This window comes from Cataglyphis hispanica, chromosome 12, assembly GCF_021464435.1.
Source record: "Cataglyphis hispanica isolate Lineage 1 chromosome 12, ULB_Chis1_1.0, whole genome shotgun sequence".
Taxonomy (NCBI): Eukaryota; Metazoa; Arthropoda; class Insecta; order Hymenoptera; family Formicidae; genus Cataglyphis; species Cataglyphis hispanica.
In genome coordinates this window covers 7,291,116-7,308,942 of record NC_065965.1, presented here as the reverse complement: position 1 = coordinate 7,308,942, position 17,827 = coordinate 7,291,116, and the positions used below count along the sequence as shown (strand labels likewise).

The 17,827-nt window shown below is 35.8% G+C and overlaps 2 protein-coding genes across 3 annotated transcripts; one reads left to right on the top strand and one right to left on the bottom strand.

Moving 5' to 3' along the window:
* Positions 1-18: 18 nt before the first annotated feature.
* Positions 19-3,225, top strand: LOC126853766 (presenilin homolog). Its single transcript, XM_050599823.1, has 7 exons — positions 19-417; positions 506-756; positions 844-1,053; positions 1,153-1,373; positions 1,452-1,724; positions 1,959-2,185; positions 2,265-3,225. The coding sequence occupies exons 1-7, from the start codon at positions 280-282 to the stop codon at positions 2,418-2,420; spliced, it is 1,476 nt and encodes a 491-aa protein (XP_050455780.1). The 5' UTR covers positions 19-279; the 3' UTR covers positions 2,421-3,225.
* On the bottom strand, positions 2,901-17,788 carry LOC126853758 (kinesin-like protein Klp98A). Of its 2 annotated transcripts, XM_050599809.1 has the most exons (16): positions 17,373-17,788; positions 15,876-15,945; positions 12,773-12,883; positions 12,001-12,117; positions 11,444-11,689; positions 10,951-11,123; positions 10,365-10,770; positions 9,981-10,265; positions 9,325-9,738; positions 9,061-9,258; positions 7,450-7,572; positions 7,016-7,117; positions 6,803-6,940; positions 5,715-6,734; positions 5,377-5,646; positions 2,901-4,995 (listed from the first exon to the last, which is right to left on the bottom strand). In XM_050599809.1, exons 1-16 carry the CDS (start codon positions 17,417-17,419, stop codon positions 4,750-4,752), a joined length of 3,966 nt encoding a protein of 1,321 aa, XP_050455766.1. In that variant the 5' UTR covers positions 17,420-17,788; the 3' UTR covers positions 2,901-4,749. The 2 variants fall into 2 exon arrangements, with proteins under 2 accessions (XP_050455766.1, XP_050455767.1); XM_050599810.1 differs by lacking the exon at positions 7,450-7,572 and having other exon boundaries at positions 17,373-17,787.
* Positions 17,789-17,827: the final 39 nt, after the last annotated feature.

The following is a 17,827-nucleotide window of genomic DNA, read 5'->3' as shown; positions in this document are numbered from 1 at the left end:
ACACTCTTTTCAAAGATGGTGATCGCACAATGAATCACTCGCACGACAGACGAGGAGAGAGGTTGTAAATGGTTGTCAACAAGAGGCGAGATTTCAGATAAGCGAGAGAATTGAATCGGACGATCCATTTAATCTACATTTTTTCTTCTCTCTAATGTAAGCGTGACGCGTTCGAGAAATAAACAAGGTGAAGCGTGCCAAGTGCCAAAGTAGCACGTAGTGGAAATTGTTAAAAAACGAATCTTTCAACCGTTCGTCCGGAAATACAGACTTTGATGAATGTCTGAGAGTGATTACGATTCCGCGAACGAGTACACAAGCCTGATGGACGGTCACGTCGCGGAGTCTCGCACGGACGACCTGATCCTGGGCAATGATCGTCTAAGAAAGGGCCGTTCTAGGAACGCCATTGAGGAAGTAATTTTCTCGAGCAATATATTTTATTACTTTTCCACTTCTCTATTTTTCTCCAAGTGGCATTTATTAATAGTGATACTCTTTATAGGTGGAAAATGGGGTTCCCGAGGTACATATTGAAGTATCAGGCACGACTGTCGCTCGATCGAATAGACGCAGTGCATCCGGTAACAATAATCAAAACAGACTGAGGCATTACAACAGAGACGAGGAGGAGGAAGAATTAAAGTATGGCGCGGCACATGTGATCAAACTCTTTGTCCCTGTTTCGCTATGTATGCTGGTTGTAGTAGCTACTATTAGCTCAGTGCACTTCTATACAACTAAAGGAATGTACTTGTAAGTTTTATTTTTACAATTTTTAATAATATGTTGCATTCTTGGCACGTGAATTTATCGGAGTAAACAATTTTCGTTTTTATTTAGAGTATACACTCCATTTCATGAGGACAGCTCTGATACGAGTACCAAAGTTTGGCAGGCATTCGCCAATTCGCTAATTCTCATGAGCGTCATTGTATTTATGACTGTGATACTTATCATTCTTTATAAATACAGATTTTATAAAGTCATACACGGCTGGCTAATTATAAGCTCTTTATTGTTGCTTTCAATGTTTTCAATTCTATATTGCGAGTAAGTGTAAATGTAGAATACTGTCGTGAATTTAAAATATTTTTATTTTTGATACTTGAAGAAAGCACATTCCTATACTTTCATTTCCTATACTTGCAGGCAGATATTGAAAGCTTATAACATTCCAATGGATGTATTCACACTAGGCATAGGCTTATGGAATTTTGGTGTGGTAGGAATGATTTGTATTCATTGGCAAGGACCTTTGCAACTTCAACAGGCATATTTGATTTTTATTTCCGCTTTAATGGCGCTTGTTTTTATCAAGTATTTACCCGAATGGACGGCATGGGTCGTACTCGGTGTTATAAGTATTTGGGGTAAGATAGTTTCTCTTGTGGAAAATTTATTCTATAAGAAATTGATAATTGTATAGAATTTTTCCAACTTTCACTTAGATTTGATTGCGGTTTTAACACCAAAAGGCCCATTAAGAATACTTGTTGAAACAGCACAAGAACGAAACGAATCCATTTTTCCCGCTCTAATATACTCTTCCACTATCCTATATTCGTTTACTGTGACTTATGCTGGATATGTACAAGCAGCCACAATGGCATCTGAAGACACCGCGGCATCGCCAACGCGTAATCAGGCGGACAATCAAAATAATCGTACATCTAATGATACGGAAGAGGGCGGTTTCACTCCCGAATGGGTAGAGACACATGGTATGATAGATCAAATACTAATAAAATATTTTCATTAGAGTAATTTAATAAAAGTAAAATAATATGTAAGCTTTGTATACGCTACAAATAAACTACACATATAAATTATTATATACCAAAGTATACATTTATATTTAAATAATTTAGTAAGATGTTTCTTAATCCGAGAAATCGAACCTTCTTTTACGAAACAAATCTATAAAGACTGGAGTTGGTAATTCTGTTTCCACATAGGCGAACGTAGCGCAAGGCGTGCTCAAGAGGTGCGAGAAAACTCGGTGAGGGACGGTGCGCGGCAACAGGAAATTCGCATACGAGAATCACAAGCGACAGTAACCGAGGAAGAACGTGGAGTTAAACTAGGTCTTGGCGACTTTATATTCTACAGCGTGCTTGTCGGAAAGGCATCCAGTTACGGAGACTGGAACACTACCTTGGCTTGCTTTGTTGCTATTCTTATTGTACGTATTTGAGAATGTGCTCATCAATTGGATATCGGTAAAATTTTTCTAATAAAGTTTTTCTTTATATATTTTATAGGGCCTGTGTTTGACGTTGCTGTTACTAGCTATATTCAAAAAAGCGCTACCTGCATTGCCAATTTCTATAACATTTGGATTGACATTTTACTTTGCCACGAAGGTCATTGTCGCGCCGTTTGCGGATAGTTTAGCGAGCGAACAAGTGTTCATTTAAAAATTTAGGTATGATATGATTATCTTATTATTTAGCATAATTTATTGTAGAATCGATTATTTTTCGCGAGGGGACAATGCCCATTACTCACCTATTTGGTATCCCATTTAGTTCCGGTATTTCTTAATTTGATTTTTTCTTTTTTGTTCTTATAATTTATTTCTCTTCACGAATTTTTCTTTAGAGACTGACCCCCTCTGAACCAAAACGTACCTACCTACATTTTTTAATAATTAAATATTTCTCAAAGAATCGTATATATCAAATATACATAAACATATTTGCAAAAAATGCTCAGAAAAAAGAAATAATTTAAATTTGTAATATAGAAGTAAGATAGAATATATAGAAAAAATGATAGAAGGAATGTAATTACTTAGTATTTTTCTATGCGAAGCGAGTTGACAAGACGCGCATCGTTGTGGAATTAGGCGGTACATGTTTGTCACAGGGGTTATGTGATACACAAGCGAGAGAATGTGCACTGCATTATAACAATTTATTGTACTCCGTTTGTTACATTTACAGAACATATAAGTAGATTCTCGAGTATAAAAAAAAAAGCAGATGACGATCGCGATATAAATTGTACAGTGAGGTAATGTCTCCGTTCGAATAAGTAATAACTGCCTCGTTATATATACATCTTGATTAATCTGCAATACACACTTCTTGACGGTATTATGCTCTAGAGTGCGCCGAGTTTACTGTTACTAATTATATTAGCCAAGGTGATTTCATCGGATTTCTCCACGAATTCAGTTACACATACATACAGCCATGGAATAAATACTTTTTTATCATACTACAGAAAAGCATTTATTGTGTGGCGCTTAAAATGCTTATAGATTTTATTTTAGCATACTAAATAATTTTTTCAAAGTTGAAAGTTCGTTACTCTTTCTTTATATCCGATACAGAAGAATACAAGGAGAAATGTTCTGACTATGTAACGAAGAAGCAGTTTTATGCATTATTTCAAAATCTCTCGCATGTAAAGAGTTCTTTTGCTTTTTTTAATTTTTTTAATATATATATATATATATATATATATATATGTATATATATATGTATATATGTATATGTATATATACATATGTATATGTAAATATATATATAAATTTTAATACTTTAATTGCGTGCTTTGCATTAATTTTAATCTGATCAATCATCATTCACAGCAATGCGGCAACACATTTTCCTAAAATCGATAATTATCAAAGACTTTGGTTTAATTACTAATATTGAAATAAATGCTGCATAACGATTCCAACTTTAACGAGAGTCTGTTAATTCCTTGCACTATACACATTTATATACGAACATACATATTTTATATGTATATATCTCTCTCTCCTCGGAACCGGGAGAATTTTAATAGCGATATGATACTTGTCTCTGTTGATACTTGTAATACATTGTTAACTTTGCAAGCTGATAATTATTATTATAATGAAAGGTTTTTTCAATTCGTTAGTAGAATTTTTGCTACTTTGAATTTTGAGTATACAAAACCTTATTCGACGCACGAAGTAAATCTTCGGTTACAGTGAACAAACTACTGCAAAATGTTATGGTCGCTATTGCTGATAAATTCGTTATATAATTTACAATAATCCTTGTGCTTCGTAACGTAACCAGAATCATATAACGATTATATAAGATTTTTTTCTATAATATCGAAGGAAGGTACACTTTGTGAATTCTATTGAGAGAAAGACATTAGGAAAATATCTGTAAAGGATAAAATAAGTCATACTATGACGCGATAAGTTTCACCTCGCCCATAGATGATTTTCTCTCTCTTTGTCTCTCTCTTTGTCTCATAAAGAATATATGACGTTACTTTCCCGTTAATGTCTCTATGTGCTTGCCCACGCGCTTGCAACACGCGCACGAGACAGTATCGGTAAAGAACGCTTATTTTTCTAAAACCAGTCTTATGATTAGCTAGTTAAGCTTTCGGAAGCATATATTTTTCTAACGACTAAAAAGTTGTGCAGAACATGTCACCCGACATTTGTACGTCAATTATCTCGATAAATAATTTATGTAATATTTACTAAAATTACAATGTTATAGAAGCTTTCGTTTTTATCCTGAACGATATTGCATAAATTTCTCCTAAAATTAATATATAATTTAAGAAATATTACAGACATACAAATGTCACATATGGGGACTTGCTCTGTATAGATCGCCATTGTTACATTTTACTAATATTTCGTTTGCTCTAACTGCTGCACATTTTTATAAATAGAAAGAAAATGAAAACAAATACAATGAATTATAAAGGTTTGTATTTGTTCTCATTCACAATAGTGTTTTTTTAGCTAGTCCCGTATTTGCCACTCTCAAACATACCACGTCTGAAGAACGGACTAAATTCTAACAAGGATTGCTTATCTATGTTGCTGAGATTGCCATTGTATTTATATAAGGATTCGCAGTGCGGCAGTTCCGAACAAACTTGAATTAATCGGCGAAGGTATTCTTCGAGGCGTTTTCGACGTTGCCTCGCTACGACCTCGTACTTTGGAAAGACTTGACGTGGAGGAAAACGTATTGCCGCGACCTGTGTGTATAATCAAAGACTAAGATGGATTATGATGCGAGTATATATACTTACGATTATGAAAATAGCCCAAATCAAGAATTTTTTTCCTTTTGAAATAATTTGATATTTCTATAACTTTTTTGATGCTTTATTAATGTATTTTTAAACAAGAGTGTGCTCATACCTATTAATCTTTTCTCTCTTTCTCTCTCTTTGTATAATAGTCAAACTTTATTTGAAATTATTATAAAAATAGAAATTAAAAAAAATTTCCAAAATATAGAAAAGCCATATACAAATTTATTATCTTATATGACCGACTCAATGCTCCTGTACTTGTGTTTTTTGCCACTTTTATAATCGTTATTACGTTGCATGATATATTAAGCGATAACATACCTTACTACCATACTTTTGTCGCATCGATGTATATAATTCGCGGAATCTTCTGTATCTTCGCAACAGCGTCCAACTGTCGTCCTGCACCACCACTCGTACCTCGTATTCGTAATGGCTGGATGCGCCCGCTCCGCGTATCACGTATGACGGTACACTGACGATCATATTAATCACGCTATCGCAATCGCTGTCGTTTGCTATCAACGATGGGAGAGATCTCGTGATTGTCAGCGAATACGGACTACTCAAGGGATCACCGCGATTTTGACTCTGTGCAAGAAATAAGTTAATCAGTTGAAATCATCCAAGAAGAGAGAGATGAGATGACAGTAACTTACCGTCAAATAAACAGTTGAATAACCTCGACACGAGGCTCTTTTAGACGCTAACGATTCCGATAAAGTCTCTTGATTAGTATTAGGCCTGTTATTCCTGAAAAGTTGAGATCTGGTTTGCGCTACCGTTAATAGAATGGCGGAACTATTATTTGTAGGTTCTACAACACTACAGTAAGCACTTGATTCGTTTTGTACATAGTCCTCATTGATGACGAGCCTATTATCGTCGCCACCGCTGCTGTCGTCGCATTGGAGTTGCCTAGTGGAATGATTTTTCCGTTCGTCCTCCAACAGCGATACTTCCAGTTCGATCTGCCGCCTCTGCAAATCCTGTAATATCATTATCTGCCGATTGAGATCCTCTTTCGACGATGTGCCGGCGTCCAAACATCTCATCACCATCATCCGCTGACGTGCGATTCTTTGGTTGAGTCTCTTCATTGCTGGATTTTGCTGTATCGGGGATTCTAGCGAATCCTGAAGCATATTCTCCGAAATAATTGATACCGAAAGCTGTTTTCTATCCTCGTCGCTCATTGATTCCATGGTTTTATTACTGATGTTCATTATATTTTTACTCTCTACTTCGGATGAGTTTGTATCATCATGCGTTAAGTGATCGTCTCGTTCGCAGTTTTCTTTCCGTTCTTCGAAATTCGCAGATTCGTTCTTCGCGATATTGCTCATCTGCGTCGAGTCGGCATTTTCGAAGGCTATGCAAAGTTCTGGGGAATCAGCCGCCGCCGTATGAAATGTTTCCACAGTATCGGAGCTTGGAATACTCTGTGGCAATAAGTTTGAGGCGATTTTCCTATTATTCGTTTCTTGGAAAAGATTGGAATCGCAGCTGGAAGCTGTACCGATGCAACAGTTTAACAAACGATCATCGTCCGAAGACGCGGGTAGAGCACATTTTAGATCCAGCGACAGACTTTGTTTCCGCCGGACAATTTCTTGAAGCTGTTCCCGAGTTCGTTTAGCCAACCATAATTTCTTTTCCGTTACTCCTGCATCAACCATCTAAAAATGCATAATATAAGCACATTGTTTTTACACAGCGCGTAAATTCGTATTCTACGCGCACATACTTCTGCTTTAAATATCTGCTTTTGCCTTTTTGCGATCTCCACGAGTTCTTCCTCCATCTTATCCACCTTGCTCTGATGTTCATTCAGAGACCTGACCTTGCTCTGCAACTCATTTTCCAAGGCAGCTAGCTCTTTCTTCTATTTGGAAAAATTATTTTTTAGAAAATAAAATGTAACTGTAAGCTGAGAAAATTTGCTTAGATCTTTACTCACGTGATGATTAACCAGTTCTCTGATATTATCGATGCATTTTTCATCGTTGAGGCTGGACCATGACTCGGGCAGACTATCGTCGCTACCGGTACCGTTATCCGTCTGAAATACATTTCGCTTCACATTCTACTAATTTATATATTGAGCCATTGGGATATTTATTCACAATATAATCTAACACACATTCGGAATATCCCCATCATTTTATTTATTATTATGTATTATGAAGAAAGATAAATAATATTGTGTGTGTGTGTGTGTGTGTGTTGTGTCTGTGTGTTATGTCATCTGCGCAATGATGAATTATTATAAAAGAAAATTATACGAAAAAATATGTAATGCCAATATACATATATCCTCACATTATTTGCAATATGCGTGCATGTTACGAACTTGAAATTACTTCATTTCCTTTCGCGATGTAATATTCTCACCTTTTCCCATTGATGCTGATGATTTTGCGCACGTTCACGACTGTTTACGAGCTCTTGCAGTTGTCGATGCTTGGACTGCAATAATGTGCGCAGATAGGCGACTTCCCTACACATATTTTCTACCTGGTACCACACACAATACATACTGATACGTTAACAAAAGACATAAGTAACTAAAAATAATTCAAAATCAAAGATGAAAAAACCGATTTGCTCCAACATATCTTTATATCAGAACGAAAAATTAAATTAAAATTTTATACCGCAGAGTATGAAACGTTTACAGTTTATACAAAGTGCTAAAGATTGATAAAAATAAAACACAAATTTTTTCTTTTTTTTTTCTTTTTTCGAGATGCGCAAAAATACCTGTTGCTCCAGATTGATTGATTGATAAATCAAACATTTTTAATGACATGGTATGTAAAGAGTATACGCACTAATTTTATTCTTGTTCATGTTTTTAGAGAACTCACTCGAAAATCAATAAATCAATTAAATAAATAAATTACAAAATATAAATGAAATAAATAAAGAAATAGCAAGTGCAATACTATGTGTTTTGCAGTACTGTTATTTTGAGAAAATTATAAAAGTTTTCCTCACCTTAATCAATTAGTACTCGAAATTGTGCGCATGCGGACGGATTTCTGAGGTGCGACAACGAGTTAATGAGAAACTGGGTTTGTTAATCGGGAATATATCAAGTCGATCGAGTGCACAAAATCTTTAAAAATTATGTGAGAAACAGAGAAAAAACACAATGAGAATGCGTGCGAATTGTTTTGTGGAGGATCAAACGCCACTTTTTGTATGAAAAATTTATTAATCAACAATATATCAGTATATAACAATAATTAGTTCTCTTCTATATTTTTATATCTCGCATAACAAACCCATAGACTATCCCATACATCAACCCATATTTCTATATAAACAAGCCCAAAAGATATGTACATACGTTTCATTCTATAACACATTCTCTATTTGAATATACAACATTCCAAGGAATGCCATCTTTGTGTCCGGCAATATCTTTTCAGCACTAGCACTTTTTTGTATAATCGGCGACTTATATATGTAACATGTAAACAATTGTTAACACATGAACAATGTGTAAATAATACGTTAATTGTAAATAGGCGCAATATATCTGAAAATTCCTGGAAGGAATTGAAAAATAATCTCATATAGACACTCTCATATAGATAGCGAACGCAAGTCTCATCGCACACGATGGTAGAAAATAAAACCTTCTATAAAAGATATGCACAACATATGATAGGCCTGGTAGACATCGATAGACACAATACCGTGCATTTTAATCACAAGAATTTTGGTCTGAATAATCGAAAATATCGTTTCGCAAAATTAATTAATTTGCATAATCGAGACATTCGCAGATGTTTGGACGAATCGTGGCAACTCACATGTGTGAGACGAGAACAGGATATCAATATCGAAATATCACATGTTTAGCGGACAAACGTGCGAGTAGATGATGATGTTGCCAGACAAGCAAATAAGGACAACGATAGCGACAAGGACGAGATAGAATTGATACTTAATCGAGATTACATTCAAGTCCGGAGGCGCGTCCGAGTCACTTACTTGCGTCATTTCGTCCCGTCGCTCTTGTTCCAGGAGATGTCGGCGCGCGCGCAGCTCACGTTGACGCGATTCCAGAGTCGCGATCGCGTCCGCCCATTCCTTCCATTGCGCACCCCATTCGCGTTCCAATTCGCGTTGGGCACCTTCCAATGCTTCTCTCCTCGCGGCCCATCTCTCCTCGCGCTCCTCTTGTTCCCGCTGCAGAGAGAATACAGTTATTTGAAGTTCAACGCGAAGAATCGTCAAGATACTTTGCTTACGAACCTTGAAATCTTCCTTTTCCTTCAGAAGCGCAGCCTTTTGCTGTTCCAATTCCTCGACCGCTCTGAGATCTTCGCTCGAGTTCACGAGATTATCGCTGGAGCAGGAAGCATGTAGATCGGAGACGCTCCAGCTCAAGAGCGACAATCTCGATAAATTGACGACCGTTGATTGTAAATTGCCGTTACCCGAGCCGCCTTCTTTTCGGAGTTTCGCCGCCTCCGCCGGATCGTTGTACCGAAACATGTTGTTCCTGCCGAGGAGAATGATACAGCCTTGCGACAGTCTCGTCGGCTTGTCCACTTGGGCAGTGTTGATCCAACAATGAGGCGAGAGCGGATGCAGCGTCGCAACCCCGCTGTCTAATTCGACTACGCAATGTTCCGATTCCACATCCGCACCGGTCAACACAATATCCTGTTCATCATAATATAATATAGTCAGTATTTGGTACGCCGACTCGCATCGGTTTCATTATCAATCAGCCCGAGGAAATGATTTTGATGATAAAAATCCTGATTTTCATTTGTATTATTTATATTAAAGCAATTTAAGAAAAATAAAGGTACTATAATCTCTCAATAGTTTAAGAGTTTTATTAATAAAACTATCAACGTATTAAATATGTTAAATATCTATTTAATTATTTATATTGTCACCTGCACAACGGTAGCTTCCTCCGTGCCGACTAATGTTTTTCCTTCTTTCAGATGATATAACGTAACGCCGGTACTGAGTAAATCATCGTCGATGCCAACCAGATGCGGCATTTCCGAATCGAGGACGACACCAACTCCGCTTTTTCGTAATCCCAGCGCTTTTTGTTCTTGCAAAATTTGTTGCGTCTCTCGCCACTTTTCGGTCCATTCCTCGGTTAATACCTTCTCTTGTTCTTGCTTCTCCTGGATTTGAGCTAACAACACTTGCGGCGGCCTCTCTACGCTCTATAAAAAAGACCGGTAAATATACATTTCATACCGCTAAATAGTAAAATAATGAAACTTGGAAAAAAATATACGCCGGCACTATTTCAGAATACTTGCCATATTCTTATCAATAAGGGACTTCAATTTCTCTATCTCCGCTCTGAGTTCTCTAATAAGCTTCACGTTCGCGTCTTCATTGATGGTCGGCTTGTTGATGATATTTTTTGCACGATTAGCATATCTGAGAGCGCTGAGAGTATCATTGTAATTACATTCTGCTGGACTAATGGTCGCTATCATGATAGTCTTGGAATTGCCGCCGAGAGAATCCTTCAGTAGCCACGTGAGCACGCTATCCCGATAAGGGATGAACGCATTTCGCTTCGAGACGGACGCGTCACCGCTCGCGGAACTTACTTCCGAGAGCGTGGATATCACAGTGCCTAAAGTCACCAACGATTTGTTGATATGCGCGCCTTCCTTTAGTCGCTGACCTGTCGCTCCGGTCGCGTTTGCACGCTCGCTAAAGGGAGAGAGGAAATGATAGAATAGTGATTTTTAAAACACAGTCGCTTAAACAATTTATCGCGCGATGTATATTGTGCTTTGTGTTTGTTTTTTTTTTTCAGTTTTCTCTCATTTTTACACGGACGAATTGGAAAATAATTCGGCTTGCTCTGATGCTTTTCTTTTTCAAGACTACCTTCCGGCCAAGTCGACAAGGTGCACCTTGGAAACTGTCTCCGACGGCATGTTGCCTTCCGAGAATCCCGCCTGTACGAAGGTTATCGTAAAAATCGCGTGACTCCTGCTACTCACGTCGTTCATCTTTGTGCTGGCCGTGGTCCTGTGCGTATTACCTCTCACCATGCATTCCTGGAACATGAATAATCTATTGTTTATTGATATTCCAATGCAAATATATGTATATTCATAGTATATTTATAGTACGCAAAATTTATTTTATAATTTACTTTTATCATATATTTCTTATTTACTGAAATTGCAATACTAAAAAATATTTCATGTGGTATGATTGTTTGACATTTATTTTATAAATTGATTTTATAAATTAATGATATAAAAATTAATAATTACAATTATAACTTTTCGTATTGCAATTTTTTTATAAATAATAACATAATAGAGGTGGATAAATAAATCGCCTCATTAATGCGTTCGATTTTTTGATATACCTGAATATCCGAATAATCATAAACGAGATGACACGACAAATCTTGGACGTAAGGCCCTCCCGTGGGATGCTCGCGTACCCTCAGCGAATGGGATTGGCTTTGGTCCAGTCTGAGCAAGTCTCTCACTCTCTCATTATAGATTTCTAGGAATGATACTTCCGTTCTGTACGACGCTCCGCTCTCTTTTCCGGCTGCCATTCTAGCGAAGAGCGTCTTGCAGATCCGTGGTATTAACCCCTGAGATTCCTACGCATGATGTGAACATATATAATAAATTACAAAACAAAAGTTAGAAAAGAGAATTACATCAATATATTGTAATTTTCTTTTCATCAAAAATGGAAAAAGATTGTTTAATTGTAATATGCAATATAAATACTATTTGCAATATTTACACAGGTTTGTAATATTTTTGTGAGTCTTTTAATTTTATTTACTTTTCCTTTTTTTTATATTTTTTTTAAATTTTATTTTGAAAAATGATATTTCTTCTACTTGTAGTAAAAATGACTGTAAAAAAATATGATCTTTTAATGAACTAAGCTGTTGCATTATACCGGTGTGCCCATCATTGTGAAAGTTTTCCCTGATCCTGTCTGGCCGTAGGCAAAAACGCAGGCATTGTAGCCCTCGAAGGCACTTTCTATTACGTCCGTACCAAGATCGTAGAAAACCTAGATAGAGAGGGGATGATTAAATTAGCGTCTTTTCTTTATCGATCAAAGATACAAAAGGGGCATCTCGCTTTAATGAAAAGAACGATTCTTATCGGTTATCATCCAACAAACGACCTACCATAACTAATTAACATAGCAATCATATAATGCACATTTTTGCATAAAGACATTTAATTAAATCACAACACCCTACGTAATAACTATACCTACACAAACTGGAACGATAATTGCAACAATCGCATATTGTCGTTTGACACACAATAATAGATATCATTTCATTTATTCTCTGCATTATGCTTGGAAATTTTCTTTCATTCATAGGAATGTTTGTCAGAACTAATCAAGTATTAATATAACTTGTGATATTATAATGAACAGTTGTTCGAATGTATTATCGATGAGATCGATCTTACAATAATAATTGCGCTTCGCATTCTCACAACTCTATTTCGTTATATTTTTAATCATGTTACATATGATTTATTATCGGCACAATGAAATTAACAATGTGAGCGTAAACTTTAATCTTCCTATACGTTGTTGCGAATGTTTTATGCGTTTCATTATCCAATATTTTTATCTTTAATCATGAAATTTTAAATAAGTTTTTATTTTTTTTTTTTGTTTCAGCTGGAAAAAACTTGATACGAACCTTTTCTTGGGATGCATAATTTTCGTCGTTCGGATCGAAGGACCAATAGGAGTGATCAAACGTGAAGTCTTTGTACTTCCTCCGATCGATATCTCTGCAGCTATCCGGTGTCTGTAAACAATGAGTCGTTATTTCAGTAATATCATCATATCATAGCGCTGGATTTCGTTATCGCCGTATTCATGTTAAAGTTCAATTAAGCCGAATGGAGCGAATACTAATGATTATTTCTATCTAGGAGGTCAGCAACAATTATAGTACAATATAATCTGAATATATATATATATATATATATATACATATATATAAAACTATATAACTATATATGCTACTCGCTCTATACATTCATTCTTTTTAATTAAGCTTTCGACTAATATTTATTCGCGAGAGATGCGGTTTTCATATAACACGTGCTCATGCTACATTCTGCATAATTGATAAAACATTGCTAGGAATTTCGCACTATATTATATAAGAAAACGAATAGGATTATAGATATATATTAAAAGATAAAATCAGAGAAATTTTCTCACGTTTCAATTTCACTTTTACGATTCCGCGTGTGCCTTATGTTTGCACTACACGGTCGGAAAGCGATTTATCAATTTACATAATTGCATATGCAAATTTCTAAATCCCATTACATAGATAAAGTTTGAAAATTGGTTATTATGCATCTTCACGTAAATTCCAATAAATCTGACTGATCAGTACTTACGAGAAAGAAAATTTAAAAATGTAGCATAAATTTTTTAAGATATATACATATACTCATAATTTAAAACATATATTCTTAGTCGTTTCATAATTTTTAATTTTATTATTATGGTGCACAGACATTGATTTAATTTTCGCGAGCGCCAACAATTCGATTCTTATCAAAAATCGATCAAGTGTGCTTTGCGACCATGGCTGCGCTTTAATTCACACTTGCTGAAGATTTTCTCGCCGAGAGCGATTACTCTCCGGCGTGAGATTGGCTTCTTCTTTGATTAGAATGAGAGATCGCCCGGATAAGGGTTAATTGAATACGGATAAAACGCGAATTAATATTACAACGCTACAGGACGCAGCAATTGCTCGCTGCATTGCGATTGCTGGTTGTTGCGGTCCAGCCGTGATTTTCGCACTTTCTCCTCACCGCATACCGTTATCCTTCAGCGCGAAGATTCCAATGGTCTGTAACGAGACAGATCCTTTGAATGTGGTTGAAACATTTTTTTATTTGTTTTATAAGTAATTCTCCATGGAAATTTATGCCCGCATAAATCAAATGTAATGATGTAAGTAACTATTTTATAACTCTCTCTTTTTCCATCGTTAATTTTATAAAAGTCCCAATCTCATTGCCAGCAAATTTGTTTCAAAAAGAATCGAACAATCACTCAATTTTATTTTATAAGATCGCTCCTTTTTTAATTACGTGATATTTCTAATTTATATATAAATTTATATATAAATAACAAGCATAATAATATATTTTTTCCGAATAGTCTGCTCGAAAATAATATACACTTCCTAGTAAACCTAACTTTATTAGACAATAGCTTTCCGTGTTTTCAATCAAAGATATTAATCAGAGACTCAACGATTAAAGATTCACTTTAATAATTCGGATTCGGCAATTCATTCGAGCAGAAATTATGACACTGAACTCGCGCGACATTGTGCAGCTACAGTAAAAAATGAAAGATTGTCGTGTCACAAATATCCGTTTAGAAATCCTTTAGAAAGTCCATTTAAGGCCATTATTCTTCACGGTACCACACAACATGCTCATATATATTATATATATATATATATATATATATATATATATATACACATCAAATATATATCTAACAATATTGCTAATAATAAATGAATTAATTTTGTATTTTAAGTTTTTTTATATTTCAAGTCTAATAAGCCTTTAATAGATATATGGATTTATTGAAATCACCAATATTCGACATAATTTGCAGGGCCTCTTTAAATCAGAATTAAAATTGACAGATTACAATTGTAAATTGAAAATACGCAATCAGATCGTACGGAATCCAAGCTTATGATGCTTATCGCAATTCATCATACCGTCATAATATCATTATACGGAATAAAATTTGATATCTCGCGATATGATCGTATGATATCATTGTATGATCGAGAAAACTTGCGATCTCGATGACACTTTAGAGAAGGAGACAGTGAATCTATGATGTAATCACGTTTACATCATACACGCGGACGGACCTTCAGTTTATAAACATAGAACCAAAACGCAAACAAGTGTGACAAGAACCATTTTTAGCACCAAAGATGCACACAACAGATTAATTTATTCGCCTACGCATTTCATCTAATGATTACTTTTATTACTCGAACCCAACATAATCTTTATATTCAGTATTCGAAATAATTAAATGTAAACAGTAAATTTCAACAATTAAGATTTTTTTTAATAATTTGAATAAAAACTTTATCAAAATCTATTTGAAAACTAAACACAGTGAATAATTTTCTGCATTAACCGTGTAAAAAACCCGGAGTTTGTATTAATATGCAAAAAATGTAAAGTATAAAAGAAGAAAATATTTATATTTGTAAAAAGATAAAACATTGTTCAACATTTTTCTAAAGTTGAATAAAAGTCAATAGCTCAATGTTTAAAAAATTGGTAGATAAAATTATTAGCGAAACATAGAAATACATGTAAAATAGTTAAGTATTCTTTTCGGATCGCAGAAAAATTTGATAATTTGTGCCGGCTTTTCTTTCATACCATCTTCTTTCTTTTATTTGGGACATCTTATAGAGATTGTGATTTATATACCTAAAAAACGATTGTGTTATGCTAATACGTAACGATTGCATGCGATCATGAAACGAAATTGAAACCGGCTCCAGCGATTCTCGTATCTTTTATTTTTGCTATCACGCTTCGAATATTTAAGCGGCGACGCAAACTTTCGAGTTCCGTAGGAGTGAAATATTACGATATCTTAATTATTATTAAAAAAATTGTTATGCCCATAGAGTAAAAGTAAATAAAATAATAAAAAAACAGATATTCGAGAAATGATGAGGGAGGAGAAGGCACTAGCGCATACGCTAGATTGTCTACCTTGGTATTGAAGATCCTTGTCCTCTTGCCATCCATCTGTACAATCAGCTTCTCGTTCATCGCCACCTCTCTGCAACAACAACAACAACATGATATACATGTTATCTGGCACATAATCTTTTATCTTGATATTGTTCGGAACTTGAAAACTGGAGATCGAATTTGAGATTGCAGAGATGCACGCGACGTTCATCGACCGTAATGCACACCAGTCGATACCACGGTGACATAACTATGTCATGTGCTGTCAATAACATCTTTTCGACATAGCGGCTGGTTTTGATGTTGCTGTCGTTACTCCTTTTTATATGACGAAGTAATTGAATCCGTCGATTTTAAACGGGACATTGCTCCAAAACACTTATATTTTTCAGAAAAAATACTAATGACACATTCGATGTTATATTTTAATACTATTTTGTAAAGATATTTTATTGCCGTCCTATCCCCCACCTTCCAGAATATATTTAATATTATTCTAAAGTAAAAGTAAAGTAAATCTACTATATATCTTTAATATCAGTCTTTACAATATCTGTCGATCACACTCTTTCAGTATAGAATGTAATTTAAAATATAAAACAGTTAAGAATTTGCTCTTTCAGCCTTGTACTGAAATGAATTAAAAAATGTCAATAGAGAATAAAGAACACAAAACAAATTTGGCAAAGAAAAAGAGGCGAATCTTTTGTACCTTGAGAATAAGGTGTGACGAAAATGAAAATCTGGTAGGTAGTCGATAAATCATTTATCTCTTATACATATTCAGCTTTAATTTTTTCTGCAGATTTTTGTTTGCAAAAAGATTGAGCGTGCAAACAAAGTAAGAGCGACCAAATCGAATTCGAACGATGATAAGTTCATTGTCGATGACTTGGACCGCGTGCGTATATCAGCAGCATCCCTCATACTCATTGTCAGTAATATTGGACAATGATTCGCTGATAATATCCAATGATTGATACATCGCGCCTTCGTCGATGAGATGTTATTGACCGCAAATTAATTGCGTAATGGTATCAACTGGTATAGAAATACAAATAACATATCCAAAGCATGTCTAAAAAAATTGAGACACCGCAATGTTTTTTTTCCTAAATCAGTAAAAATGTCTGCAGCAAATTCGCAGTATGCATTGAGGCGTCCTAAATTTCATCTCCTTTCGTTTCCACGAACTAATGTTAAAAATACGTATGTGTGTGCTAATGCTCACAATCAGCCTAAATCAACATATAGCTTTTGGAATTCATTCTACAGATCTCCAACACGTTTATATTTGTTATGTTTAATTAATTTTATGAGCAATGCATTTCTAATCGGATTCACGATCGTATTCGGATCCGAGGAGAATCGACGATCATTTCAGCATCGAATTGTCGGAGAGCACGACGACGAGCGTGACGTAGTGTCTAGTCTAAACGATTGCTTTAAGCGCGATTTTTTCACTTGACGAATGGAGAGGAAGAGTTCTTCCATCATCTCAAATCACACACACACCTCTTGTTGAAGGGTCGAACTCTCACGGCCACCTTCACAGAAGCCATGGTTCCGCGAGGAGGAGCGCATGGGGCCAACGAAACAGGCGGTCGTTGTCACCGTTCTCTGCGGCGACGTGACGCGTCGAAGGCTCGCCTTCGGCACGCAAATATTAGTTCCCGACGACGGCCTACGGCGTTGCGCGTTTACGGAAGACGCTGGCGTCCTCGTCGTATCTCGTATCTCGCGTCCAGCAACAGCGACATCGTCTCCCTCGTGTTACACACACGCTCGTGATTCACGGACGACCGCGAGTGACTGTTGTGCAGTCGCTGCGCCGAGCGCCGAGTCGAGTCGGAGTCGAACCTAGTGAATGCGCATGCGTGACTTCCTTGCAACTCGATTGCGAGCAGATTCTATCCACTCGAAGGTCGTTCAAAAGCACTGTGTCGTCTGGAATTATGTATAAAATATTC